This window comes from Microtus oregoni, unplaced genomic scaffold (genome assembly GCF_018167655.1).
Source record: "Microtus oregoni isolate MIOR12 unplaced genomic scaffold, Mior012 000082F_ref0000272, whole genome shotgun sequence".
NCBI classification, from domain to species: Eukaryota; Metazoa; Chordata; class Mammalia; order Rodentia; family Cricetidae; genus Microtus; species Microtus oregoni.
This window is the reverse complement of record NW_024544542.1, coordinates 2,282,310-2,296,683: the sequence shown is the minus strand read 5'-3', so window position 1 is coordinate 2,296,683 and position 14,374 is coordinate 2,282,310. Positions and strand designations below refer to the sequence as shown.

At 38.1% G+C, this 14,374-nt stretch overlaps 1 protein-coding gene across 1 annotated transcript in view; it reads left to right on the top strand.

The window, feature by feature from the left end:
* Positions 1 to 14,374, top strand: part of LOC121441872 (putative Polycomb group protein ASXL3) — a 147,948-nt gene that overhangs the window by 63,019 nt on the left and 70,555 nt on the right. Inside the window, exons 6-8 of the mRNA XM_041643204.1 lie at positions 1,157 to 1,274; positions 2,242 to 2,361; positions 13,335 to 13,498. Of these exons, the coding sequence (XP_041499138.1) occupies positions 1,157 to 1,274; positions 2,242 to 2,361; positions 13,335 to 13,498 (402 nt within the window). The remainder of the gene's footprint in view (positions 1 to 1,156; positions 1,275 to 2,241; positions 2,362 to 13,334; positions 13,499 to 14,374) is intronic.

Here is a 14,374-nt window from a genome sequence, read left to right as displayed (position 1 = left end):
CTGAATTTGCCTCTAAGTATTATTTAATTTTTCATTTCTTTAAGTATAAGTATGTGATTGCTAAATCTTACGGTCAACAAGTCAAACATACAGCTCATATACTGTGTAAATAAGATTACATTATTTTTGACAGCCAAGGAATATAGAGTCAAGGCAGTATTTCAGGAGATTATGACAACTGTTGGTCAAAGCACATTAATCATTTAACTGAGACATTGTAAAATTAGGAGAAATTGCACACAAACCAGGAATAAAAAGATTTGAGACCAGTTCGTGGCCAGCCTTTTAACCTTTTGAGGAATTTCAACATTCCTACAGCTTCAGGTTTTAATGGCTTTTCCTGTTTCGTGTGCTTAAAACCCTTTTTATTACAGGTAATTTTCTGCATAAAGCGATCTGCTAGATAAAGCTGTATTTCAAAACTTTTAAATGCCTTTTATTATATTACCATCACCATGGTAGATTCATTTATGAATCACAAAGCTTTCCCATTTTGAAGAGACTTATCCTCCTATCTATTTTTTCTTGGATTTGCCCAAACCCCGTCATGTTCATGTTCTGAAGGTTAATGCCAAAGTCAAGCAGACAGAAGCCAAGGGCTGCAAGCTTTCCAAGATTAGGACTGATTCCCTTCACAGAAATAAATGATTCCTGCCATGTTCGCTGATTTTGTGCAGCGCTCCCCACGGCTGAGTGAATGCATCAATACAGTAGTCCTTACATGCCGTACATACTGATGACACCCGGTGTTAACTGATTGACTGAGCAGCGCTGGAGACGAAGCACCTGCAAGAGAAGTGCAGACACATATATTTTTATCCTGGTTTCGAAACATTTATTTTACATTTATTTTACTTGGGAGCCCTAGTATCAAGTTCTATTGGCTTTCAAGCCACACTTCTAAGGTAGAATAAACCATTCCATGGTGTTTTGTTATCAGAATTAGACCGAAAATGGCCTCAGGCTTAAACCCCTTTGCCAAAGCTCAATTTTCTGCTTTGGAGGGAAAATGGACAGAGGTGATTACTAAGGATTCTGACAAGTCAGGGGCTCTGGGGGACTGAAGATAGTCATGAGCAAGTGGATCATGTAATTCAATAACCAGAAATCACTGTGGATACATTTTTATGTTATATTTTATTATCATGTTTTATAGGCTTTGAGGCAGCAGCAGAAAAGAAGAAATGGAGTCTCAATGATGGTGAACAAGACTGTTCCTCGTGTTGTTTTGACACCATTAAAGGTGTCTGATGAGCAGTCGGATTCGCCTTCAGGTAAAGATGGCCAGTTCCTCCCGGGAGACTTCCTGACGGAGTGAGATGGCTTTTTTTTTTCTTTTTCTTTTGAAATTGAAAAGATACTTTCATGTAAGGGTCAGTTTTATATATAATCTATAACATATATCTGTCTTATCGATGTGTACATTTCATTGATTTAAAAATGTGGAACATTTCCCAATTGTGGTGTCAGAAAGCCACCAGCCTATTTGTCACCAAATGCCTTAATTTGCTAATGTCGGTAGGTGTGAGCAAGTGGGTCCTGATGCTGGTGGGTTTGCTCTGCTTCCATTAGCTTTCTCTTGAATGTTGAGCTTGACTTCTGGACCACATGCTGGCGTGCAACACCATGGGAAGGAGTTATTTCTCGGAGTGTGAATTTGTTTTTCGTGCTTGCCGCAGAGCCTAGCAGCCCTCATGAGTTTCTGTGTTCTGTGTGCAGCATCCTTTTCACCCCCGTGAAGCCCTGACCCGTGCTTCTCATTTGTCTCTGGCGCTTTATCAGCTGTGAACTCTCGCATTCATTATGGACGAACGTTCGCATTTTCTGTTCCTGCTTTAGCATAAAGCTGTTGATTAGGGTCTGGTTCTTCCTTTTCTTTCACTTCCTTCTTTCTTCATTTTCCTCTCTGTCTAATATCATCTCTAAATGGCATCGCAGTGGTGAATCTTATTTGAGTATTTTTACAAATATCCGACTCTTTTATTTAAAAGCTATTTGATCAGTGAGTGCATGTCAAACTCTGCTATTAGGCCATCTGCTCCTGCTTTTTGTCCAGGTTGATTGATTGATTGGCCTATTCTCTTTATATCCAATAGGGGAATCAGATTGTAGCTAAGGTAGTATATTAACTCAGGAAAAGAAAAAGGAGATTATATCTGTGGTTCTTAAAACAATTTTAGATGTTTCTTGTCAAGGACAGGGAGAGAAAGATAATGGCATAATAACTATTTCCTTTTTTAGGATCGGAGTCTAAAAATGGGGAAGCAGACAGTTCAGATAAAGAAATGAAACATGGGCAAAAATCTCCCACTGGAAAACAAACAAGCCAGCACTTAAAACGCTTAAAGAAGTCTGGTTTAGGTGAGTACCAGTTCACATTTTAGAGATGTGTGTTTGTAATAAATAAATAAATAGATCTTTTTTTAGTTGTTAAACGGGAAACTGAAAGTATCCTTCATTCATCTAAACAAAAAAAAATACTAAATTGGGAAGCAATGTAGTTTCAGTTGAGTCTCAAGCTTGTAGCAAAATGTGATGTTATTGGATAAAGCAGAGAATAAAGATAGCAAAATTAATATGAAATGTGTATTCAGGTAATTACCTGTATAGTCAGGATTTTCTCTAGTGTACAATGTTGTATCGTGGCCTCCCTTTATTAGGGTACTCTAGGCTGAGGAAAAGGAGGCTCTTCAGAAGCATGCATTGAATTGAAGAATGTGCTGTCATGGGGTCTGCTACAGTAGGGTTGCCCTGCCTTTGTTTTTGTTTGAGATGCTTGAAATATTCGGTAGTACCTGTCTACAAAATTAAAATGGTGTATAATCTCCTAGAGGTATGGGGGCCATGGTCCAAGGGTCTTGCTCTTAACAATGGATTTTGTCCCGAATGCTTGCTTTGGCTTTAATAAAGACCTACAATGAGTGCACTGAAGTGTGACAATTAAGACAAATACGAGTGTTCCCTGGGCTGACTATTGCAACTCATGCCATCCACACTCCATGTGTAGCGACCTGGGCCCACTGATCTCACCTTTGAATAGACACAATGATGATGTAACCTAGATAGAACATTAGAATATTTGAGAGAATACTGTGATATTATAGTGCTCAAATATCTCAGTGGATAAGTGCCTTCCACCAAAGAGTAAGGATCTGAGTTCAGATCCCCAGGGGATGCAGGAGGTCTGGTCATGGTCTTGCATGTCTGTAACCCTAGCACTAATGGGGAGAGTAGGTAGAGGCAGGCACATCATAAACTTGCTGGTCATTCAGTCTAACCAGTCAATGAGCAGCAGCGTGTTCAGTGAGAGACCTTATCCTTAAAAGATATAGTGAAGAACAAAGAAGACATTGCATGTCTGCCTCTAGCTTCGCATGCATGCATACCCATATGGCGTGAGGCTATGCGTGTGTGCATGTGCATGTCCACATGCTGTTCCAGTCACTCCTGTTGCCACAACTGCCCTGTACACACAGGGATATTTGATGAGTAGAAACAGTGAACTTACCAACCTGAACATGTTCTTACTGTACTTGGCACCTGCTTGGCAATGTAGGACTCATTTGTTTTACAGAGTTTTTCTTTTTGGTAAATTACAGCCAGTTTTTAAATGGTTGATTGATTGGTTTGATAGCTTTATTTATTGCCTACTGTATGCTAGAAAATTTACTAACTCCTGGGACATGCTTTCACTAAAAGCCATTGGGATAGGATTGGTGAATCTTTATGTAAAATAGTGTGGGAAAGGAGTAGGGATTTTTAATTTAACTCTTTAATATGGCCTGCTTATATATTCTCTATCATTTCTAAGGTTTTTTGTGGTTATTTCCTATAACCGAAAGTATGTCTCTGTGTGTTGGGTAATCACCATGCATACATACATACTGATAGGTTTTTCTGGTCTGAATAGTTTAAGTAACTCCTAAATTGGGAAATTCTGAATGACATGTACAGAATGACATCTGAACCACATCTACACACATAATATGTATGAATATATTCTCATGAGCAACCCAGCAATGATTTAAAGATCAATGACTTTGATTAAAAAGAGTGTGCTATCCATGAACTGTAGCACATCTATGTAATCCCAGCACTTGGGAATTCAAGCCTGGAGCTTTGCCAGCATTTCAAGTGCAATGCTAAGGGAAAACCTAACCAGCCATGATTACATGGCAAGACTATCTTTCAAGGTAAAACAAAGCTGGGTGGGTGGTGAATGACTTTGATTCCAGTACTCAGGAAGTAGAGGCAAGCAGATCTTTGTGAGTTCATGGCCAGCTAGGGCTACATAGTGCATAGTATCACAAAATTAATTAATTGATTAATAATCCACTACAACTTCAGCAAAATGAATGCGATACAAGGACAGTATGCTATCTTCCTTGGCATGCCTAAATTTGGTCATGCTATGTTATCAGACGCCCCAGCCAGGTCTTGGATATTTTCCATCAGGAACTTGTGTTGTGGTCATCACCTTGATGTCCACACTGAAGTAGAATCAGAACTGCTTTGGGGTTTGTTGCTTTATTATTTCTCTTTTACTTTGAGAGTCAACTGAAATATGGGTGGCAGGAGGTTTCTCTAAGTAATCGTGCACATCACTGGCCATCTCTCATGTTTGAACTTGTGCTGGAGTAGTTTCTTAGACAATTTAGCTTCATGCAAGGACAACATAGTAGAAATAATGATGTTATTTTCTCGGAAGGCTTCAGAGAGTCATAGTCCACGGTTAATGGATAGGTTGACCACATGTGTCAACCTTTTAAGGCTGGGACAGGGCATTGTCCTCTACAAAGTTTACACTTAAGGACTGTGTTCATAGTATTTTAATTAACTTTATTATTTTATGTTGAGCTCTATTGAAAGCTATTCTGGACCTGTTAGTTAGACTCATCTGCTTAACTTTTGATGATTTTTCTCATTTAATTCTTTAGTTTTATACAATAAAATGATTTCCATTTTCAGTAAAAAAAAAAAAAAAGAAAAGAAAACAACCTCAGAACCAGAATGTTAAGAAAGCTAAGGCGGCATGCACATCTGCAATCTGAACAATTCGTGTTTGACAGACTTCGAATGGCAGGTGGACCCTGCATCCAGTGGCTGTAGTCATGATGGGGGAACCACCCCCTTCTATATAACCTGAAGAGTCTGACTAAGTTAAAGTGCAGGCACTCTAGCTGCGTGTGGACAGAGAGATAGCTCTTTTAAGAGCTCTTGGCATACCCTGTTTCAACCCAAAGAAGAAACTGGTAGGATTGAAAATGGGTCTGCTCAAGTAGAAACCAGGCAAATGCTAACAACCTGTGATCACCAGGGAAGCAACTGTGACTGCCTAAGCTACCAAGCCTCTGAACAGAGTGGCTTGTTTAGTGCAAATGAAGTTAGCGGTGCTCACTAACCTCCTATTATACACCAAAAATTACTAAAAAATGAGAAGACATAGAGGAAAGAACCCTCAGGCTGACCATCTTCTGAAAACCATTTCATCCAGATTTTAAAATTATTTTTAAAATTTTTTTATTACATTAATTTGCTGGATGGTGGCGGGTCGGTGCACACAAGCTGTGGCATGCATGTGGCCATGAGAGGACAACTTCCGGTAGTTGGTTCTCTCCTTCTAGCATGCACTTCCTGAGGGTGGAGGGCAGGTCTTCAGGGATGGTGACAAGCACCCTGACCTGCAGAATCATTTTCCCAGCCCACACAGTGATTTTTAAAATGTTCCATTAGAATTAGAATGCTTGGCGTTCTCTTTATCATGGTACTGCACGCTCTGCGAGAATAGAGAGAGATTGCCCTGGCCTTCCTTGCCATCCCTGCACACCTTTTTATCCCTTCTGTTTGGTAGCTGCTGTGAGAATATTGGGCTGATGAATGAGTGAATATGTCAACTGAATGTGGTCTCAAGTCAGTCCAGATGAATGAGGAGCAACTTTTCAATGACTTTTTTTTTTGATTTTTATTGAGATCTATATTTTTCTCTGCTCCCCTCCCTGCCTCTCCCTTCCCTTCTCCAGCCCTCCCCCAAGGTTCCCATGCTCCCAATTTACTCAGGAGATCTTGTCTTTTTCTACTTTCTACTTCCCACGTAGATTAGATCTATGTATGTCTCTCTTAGTGTCCTCATTGTTGTCTAAGTTCTCTGGGATTGTGATTTGTAGGCTGGTTTTCTTTGCTTTATGTTTAAAAACCACCTATGAGTGAATACATGTGATAATTGTCTTCTGTTTCTCTGGATGAATCTGTGTCTTCAAGGAAGAGCATCCTAAATAAACTCATGTGTAAGTGCAGAATCAGAGGAAGGAATGCCCCCTCCCAAGCCGTTGGCCAGTCAGCCTGGAGCACCACTCTTGCCCACTTCTCCCTCCTGACTCAGATGCACTGCAGTCTCAAAACTGGCTTGAATCTATGTTCCCTCCTTTCAGTTTGGGTAGCAGTCCTCCTGTGCTGAAGCTATTCTAAATTAGAACTTATACCACACGTTTCTTCTAATTTAAATTAGTGATGATAAAACAAAGTGCAGTCAAAATTGGGCTTCAAAGTAGAAGCTTAAATTTTAGTTTTTGCGGTAAGATTCCCCTAAAGGAATAAGAAGTCACTTCTAATTATCCCATTTGCACTCACTCTCCCTCCACCCACATATGCTCAGCCCTTTTCAGAATTGACAGCAGTAGCGTAGCAATCAGTGAACCTGGATCAAAGGTGTCTGCCATCCAGATAGCTTGCTGGACATTTTCTCGGTACCACAATATGAAATTATGTTCATCTACCAATGATGGATTCTGTGTTATATATCAGTTGACTTAAATTTTTTTGTTGATGTTTCTTCTCCCTCCTCTCTTTTGTGTTTCCTAATTTCATATATCTTACCCCCCTAGGTAAAATGTAAGTGACGTAAAGTCAGGGACACTGACCTAAGCCAATTTTTAATTGTACCTTCTACCGAGTCACACAGTAGGAGTTTAAAAGTGTTTGCTAAATAATTCCAAGCTTTTAATGGCTGTCTCTGAGGGAGTTTTAATAATGTCCTCATTGAACCTAACTTCTGGGATTCATTCCAACATTAATTTTTGTTGTTTAATCTTTTTGTAATAAATAATCAAAACTCTGCTGGTTTTAAAGATGTTCCTATTTTGAAAAATAAATTTATGCAAAAAAATAAAAATGAAAATTGGATAACAATTCTATGTCTCATTCAGATATTTTCAGTGTTTTCTGAATATTGTTTGGCATTCCTTAATGTTACATATTTTCTCAGAGATTATATATACCAAGGCTCTATTTTAATTAAATTACTAAGTTTAATTAATTTTTGGATAAGTGAAAAACTTCTTTTTCTTTTTTATTGAAAATAGATTTCTTTCATACATTATACCCTGATTATTATTTTCCCTTCCCCAACTTTTCCAAGATTTGTTCCACCTTCCATTCCATCAAACTCCACACCCTTTGTCTCTCCTTAGAAAACATACAGACATTTAAAGAATAACAAGAAAATAAAACAAATTGGAATAAGACAAAGGGAAGAAAGAGACCCAAAGAAGAAGCACATGTAGATGCAGAGACACGTGTTTTTATACACAGGAATCCCCACAGCACATGGGAACGAATGCCATTATATATATGCAAGGGAACTGTCGGGTATGGATGAAACAAAGAACCTGCCAGTAAATTTGTTTTGTGTTGGCCATCTACTGCTGGGCATGGGTCTTAAGAGTGGTTTGTATCCCTGCAATTATCAGTCACATGTCTCTTAAGAGAGAGATGAAGTAGGGAACATAGAAAGCTGAAAACCTCAAAATGTTAAACACTGCCTTAAGTTCTATCCATAGCTCTCCAAAGTCAATAAAACTGAGACATCCTTGGCCATGCCATCAAGATGGCTGAGCAGGTAAAGATGCCTGTTGCCAACCATGTTTTGGGTTTCTTTAGACATGGAGTACACTTATTTGTTTGGATTGGGCCTATCCCCTTGTTTTCCTGGTGTGAAGTGTGTGTGTGTGTGTGTGTGTGTGTGTGTGTGTGTGTGTTCCTTCTGGGTCTTTCTCTTGGAACATTTGACACCTACTTCTTGCATATGTTGCATCGGGAAGTGTGAATCTAAACCAGCACACTCCTCCTGATCCATAAATCCCACAGGTACCCAAGTGGGATGTGAGGGCCTTGGCTGGACACATGTCCCTAATTTTTATCACAAAATGGACCCTCTCACGTAGCGCTGAGTCTTTTTTGTGTCTTCCCCTGTCTTCTCTGCCTGCCTCTGCTGTCATAGCCCTCTAGGCAAAGCGTTTGGGAAGTAGACACTAAAGGGACTTCATACTTTTCCTTCTGTGGGCACTGTAGGGAGATGTGCAGTGCCAGCTTTAATGAGGTAAGACAATCATATATAATTGGATTGTTCTAAAGCCAATTAAGAATACATGTGTGAGGATAGTTAAAATGGAATTAAGCGTTCTTATAAGAGCAAATTTGGTTAAGCTGTTCTGTCTTTTTCTCAGAATTATAAAACATAGCTTCACTTAGGTGGACATTTTGAACATACATCTTTAGTTGGTTTAGTCATAAATGACTCTGTGCCACTTGGGAGAGAGGGGTAGTGGTGATTCCTCCTCCTCTTCCGCCTCCTTCCACTTCCCATAATTTCTCCTCCTCTCCCTTCTTCCCCATGCTCACTCTCTTCTTCCTCCTCCTTCTCACCTTTCATTAGGAGAGGTTGGCATAAAAATAAAGTTACCTACATTACATTAATTATTAAGCTGTTTATATTTTGCTCACTATATGTACGTGAGAGAAATCTTACTGATAACTTTTATGTTTAACTAGTTTCTACCTTTTTTTTTTTTTCACGAATGGCATCTCAGGCTTCTCTCCATCCTGAAGATCTTCCCGCGTTTATTATACAAATCACCTTTTATCCCCCCAACCCATAAACCAAGGTGTAAGCTCATTAATATTCTCTTTCAGGGGAACACCTGGCTAGGGAAACACCTGCAACTTAGTCACTGGCTTTAGCAAACACCTCTCCCCAGGTGATCTACATTTTTTTTAAATTTATTTATTTATTAAGGATTTCTGCCTCCTCCCTGCAACCGCTTCCCATTTCCCTCAGATCAGGGAACCCTGATTGCTCTTCGAGCAGATGAGGGAGGGGGACTTGATCGGGGGAGGGGGAGGGAAACTAGTTTCTATCTTAAAGTTAACTTAGGAAGTGTATAAACTTAAAATAGTTTAGGGCTTGCGGATGTGGTTGAGTGGATAAAGTGTTTCCTGTACCAGCCTAAGGACTTGAGTTTGCCCTTTAACACTCATGTAAAAAGCTGGCCATGAAGGCATACGCTTAGAATCCCATCCCATAACGATATGTGGGATTCACTGCCATATTCCCTACCATCAGTGAGGAGAAACTCTCCTCAAAACATGAGGTGAAGAGCAATTGAGAAAGACATCCAGTGTCAATTCTTGTTTCCTCCCAAATGTACATACATGTACATGTGTACCCACATACATGCCTACCCCCACATACATCAGTATGTGCATACAATAAAATCAGTTTATCTTTATTCAGCACTATTGTCAAAAATCCACAATACTGTATTGGTCATTAAAAAAATCTACTTTTAATTATGTCTGCCTGTTAAATCGGTCCTGTGTCTAGAACTGTGTCCCTGTTTTTCATTACTATTTATGTTTACGCAGTTTCTTCTCAGGAATTTCTAACTTCATTAGCTTCATTTTAAAAAATACAACCTCTTCATATTGATAGCCATTATTATTTCTTTCTACACATGGGCCTCCACTCTTATTTTTATGTGGTTAACTCCTTTTTTTGTGTTTTTATTCAGTGATTATTTTATTAAATTCATGATTTGAGCTTTTAACTCTTTCATTTTGAAACTTTTCCCTTCCCACTCTAAAATTAGGAATTTAATTTTAAAATCAATTAGCATAGAATTTTATAAATACTGGCATGGTTTTTCCTCTGTCTTCTATAGACTCTTTGGAATGTCCAACCATGTACTAGATGTGAGGAGGCTTGAAGGGTAACTGGCCTTGGATTGTGAAGCTTAAAGCCAATCTTTTTCTTTGGACCGAGTGATGTGGTTTTAGGTTAATGCGTCAGTATTTATTGAGACTCACTCGGCAGTTGTGGTCTGTTTCCTTGCTATTCCTTGAGTGACGAATAGTGCGATGCCTGCACCTAGTAGCTTAGTGCAGGTCACTGTCTTCAGTTTATTGAATGCGAAGTGTTGATTTATAAAAGCTTTCTAAATTTGATATGTTAGTTTTTTTCCATGTCTGTTGAGATTTCTACCACATCTGTAATGACAGTTTGTTTTCTTATTTCTCTCCCCTTTATGCTGTCCTGTTTATTCCGAGACTCGGGTCATTACTCCTTACACATGTCATGGATGTACAGTTTCATTCTCAGCAATGTTGTTTACATTAATGTTATCTTGACAAAATCAATACTGTGTTGTTTCTTTTGTGCTGTTTTAAATTCATTATTAGTGTTTTTCAGTTTATCTAGGTGAATTTTTAACTATCTCTTGAAAGCAATAGATATATGGAAGTTTTTACATTTTGAATCTAATAGGAAAATTTGCTTGTGTTTATTGTGATTTTCTTGGACTTAATTTTAGTTTTTCTTTCCTCTTTTTCAGTGCCTACTCTTTGACTGATGTCTTCCTTATGTTAATTAATTTGGAATTTTGTTCTTTTTCTGTTCTTCTGAGGCTTCTTTTAGATTTTTAATAAAACTTATTCTCAGTGCCCATGTTTTATGGATATTCTCATTACACATGTACCTTATTTCTCTATACGTAATTTTATTTCCACTCTGATTTAACTTCTGTTAGTCATTAGTGTTATTTCTTAAAGTTAGTATTTATATAGAAGCACTGTGATTATTTGACCTTTGATTCACCATTCCTGCTACAGCTGTGTATTCTGTTCTTTGGTAGAAATTATTGGTCAATAACATCTGTCAGCAAGATTTTCGTAGGAACAGAATTTCTGTTGGGATATTTAAATGTTCTTGGATGCTGCCGTTCTAAAATGCACAGCTACTGATGAAGTTCTAAGTTGATCTTTGTTTCCATTCTATCTTATCTGCTAGAAAGTTTCTGTTCATCTCATCACTGATTCTGATTTATTGAGATTTATTTCTTGTATAAAATGGCTGCAGAGAATTTTTATTTTTGATGTGTGGACAGATTTCAACTGGGTGGAGATGGGAATGAGTCCACAGTCTTCATGAGATTTGGTGTTCTGCTTTAACTGAGAGCCCTTATATTAAAAATACCTCACTCAAAGATTTCAGGCATCACTTTCTGCCATCCTCTCCCTTTCTCATTCTGAAACAACTGCAGATAGGCATTCTGACTACGTATAGCAGTCCCTGTAGTTCTTTGTTTTTAATTTATTATTTGGAAATTTCAGTATGTGTATCATAGTTGGAGCAAATCCATTCAAATCCCTTCCTCCAACTTGCCCCATATACCACCACCATCACTTTTCCTTCCCAAATTCATGTGCTCTTTTGTTGCCTATATGCGCACAGATGTAGGACCATCCATGAACACATGGGAAGTCTATCAGTGGTTACAACTATGAATAAAATAGAGCAAAACCAAACCAAACAACTTTCTCTCCAAGTGCCATTAATTGCTGATAACTTCTCACTCTACTCCACAAGACAGAATTCACAGCTGGTTAGTTAGTAGGTCCAGTCCCCTGTGGCTGGGTAGTCATAGGCTCCAGGGGAGAGGGGAGAGCGTACTACCATTCTTCTGCTAAATGAACATAATTTTATACTGCCTCCTGAATGCTTGTCTTTATACCCATAGATTACTTCTGTTCTCAGCCCTGTTCAGAGAAGCTCTTTTTACAGTAGTGATTAACACGGAGGCTCACAGCTGACCAATATGCCTTGTATTTTTGTCTTTAGTCTTTCTTTTGTGTTTAATCATGTAAAACAAAGATCAACACATTGTGCGTTTATTATCTATAAAGGACCAGTGAATAAGTAGTAGAGGTTTCACACTGCCCTGAATTTCTGCTACAGCTCTTTCACTATGAAGCATGTTGTGAAAACAAACCTAAACAGTCCAAAAACTACCAGCAATGTATGTGTCCTAGAACAGAGTGTACTGACCTTGATTCAGTGCATACTCTATAATCACAGGTAGCTCAAGTACCCAACAATTGTCCTCCTGTTGTACAGACCAGCTGACAGTACCTTATAATTGATTGTTGTTTCAGTTGTTGTGATTTCCATTTATGCAGCCTACACACAGATGCCACAGGACACCAGAGAGCCTTGAATTGTGGATTGATTTGGAAAAGTATATTTGCCCTACAGATCTTGCATCTGAAATTTTTTGTTTATTTTGTTTTGTTTTGTTTTGTTTTGTTTTGTTTTGCCAAGACAGGGTTTTTCAGTAGCTACAGAACCAGTCCTGGAACTCACTCTGTAAACCAGGCTGCTGGCCTTGAACTCACAAAGATCTCCCTGCCTCTGCCTCCTCCTGAGTGCTGGGATTAAAGGTGTGTGCCACCACCACTAGGTACAGCTGGATTTTTTAATCAACACTGCTTCTTAAGTTATTCTCAAAAACACCTTGAATAGAAATCTTGTAAAAATTATCTGCACTTACTGCTTGGAACATGGTGGGAACACACAACAGCTATTGCTGTCACCTGTTTATTAAAATTAGGAGTACTAATCAGGGCTATAGCTTGGTGGGAGAGCATTTGCTGAGCATATTCAAGGCTCCTGTGTTCAATTCCTAGTACTGCAAAACAAATAAATAAATTTAAATGAATGAGGTCTTGCTATCATTGGAGTGAAGTTCTAGAGAAGATACATAAATTTTTGTTTGTTCATGTAAATGTATTGAAAATTCTGTCGATTTGCAATTTATAATCAGTTGTACCCACATACTTAGGAGCCTTAGATATGAGGAATGCCACAAGTTCAAGGCCAGCTTGAATTTGTAATGAGATCCAGGCATGGCTGAATTGCATTGAAAACCTTCCTTGCTTCAGAAAAACAAAACCAATAAAAAAATAAGACATTCATAATTACAAGGTTTTTTAATTGGACCTAATTTTAATAAGCTAAATATTGATTGAAATATGACTGGGTTGATATAAACCATAATAATAAGGGTTCAGTTTTCTGATTTGGTCTCTGGAAATCATTTTAGAAGCAATGGATAAACATATTCCTGGATATATTCATGCTCAGTGAGTATGTATAGACATGTGTTGATGTACATGTGTTCCTTCACTCCGTAATAAAGTCATACCTCTTGCTTTACCCATCACAGGACACTTGAAATGGACCAAAGCTGAGGACATTGACATAGAGACCCCTGGATCTATCCTTGTCAATACTAACCTGAGGGCATTAATAAACAAGCACACCTTTGCTTCCTTTCCCCAGCATTTCCAGCAGTATCTCCTGCTTCTGCTCCCAGAAGTGGACAGGCAGGTAAGTGGGGTTCTACACGTTTCGTTCCTGTCCCCATCATACAGTGCAGTGGTTGTCTGTTGTCAAGGTGACTGGGTCTGATTGGATGGCTTTACGAAATGAAGTACGTAATTTATTTGTTCTGTTTAGTTACTGCTGCTGTTGGTTTAGTTCTTTAGTCTTCCAAAACAGAACTATTATTTTTAAAATTCTTAGTAATAAGCCTACTTAAAATTTTAATCACAGTGCACTATAGTAGAATGAAGCCTTGGCCTACCCACACTGGGAAAGGAAAAGAAAAAAAATGAAGCATTCCACTATCAAATAAATATTTGAAGTACCTGCTCCTTTGCTGAGAGAGAATAATGAAATTTAGTAATGAAAAAAAGGTTTCTGAGAAATTATGTTAATGTTTTTATTCTGACTCCTTCCAAGTGGCATTTAAAATTTATATTTGCATTTTCTTCTGAGAGCTTATCATCAAGAATATGGTGGCTATAAATAATCACCTTTTATCTTTTTGCTATAACTAGAGATGTCCTAAATATATTTTTAGAAAGCTTCTAAAGTAAAGAAATACAAATATAGACATGAAAAAAGAAGCATCAATCAACTTCTAAGCTGTTCTGTTAGGGAAGAGAAGGGAAAAAAATCTTCACATAGTTTTTATTAAATGTCACAAAAATTATTAAGTGCTATCTTGAAGACATTTTTCTGTGATCTTATGGCATAATATATTCATTGTTCTGTAATTCTTATTTCAATAAATTCTAACAATATATTTTAAGTTCATACACTTAATAATATATGGATAATTATGAATTTTTATGTTGAATAGATACATCCATCTCTGAGCTGAATTATGCACCTTTGGTTCCATACTTCCATTCCTTTCTG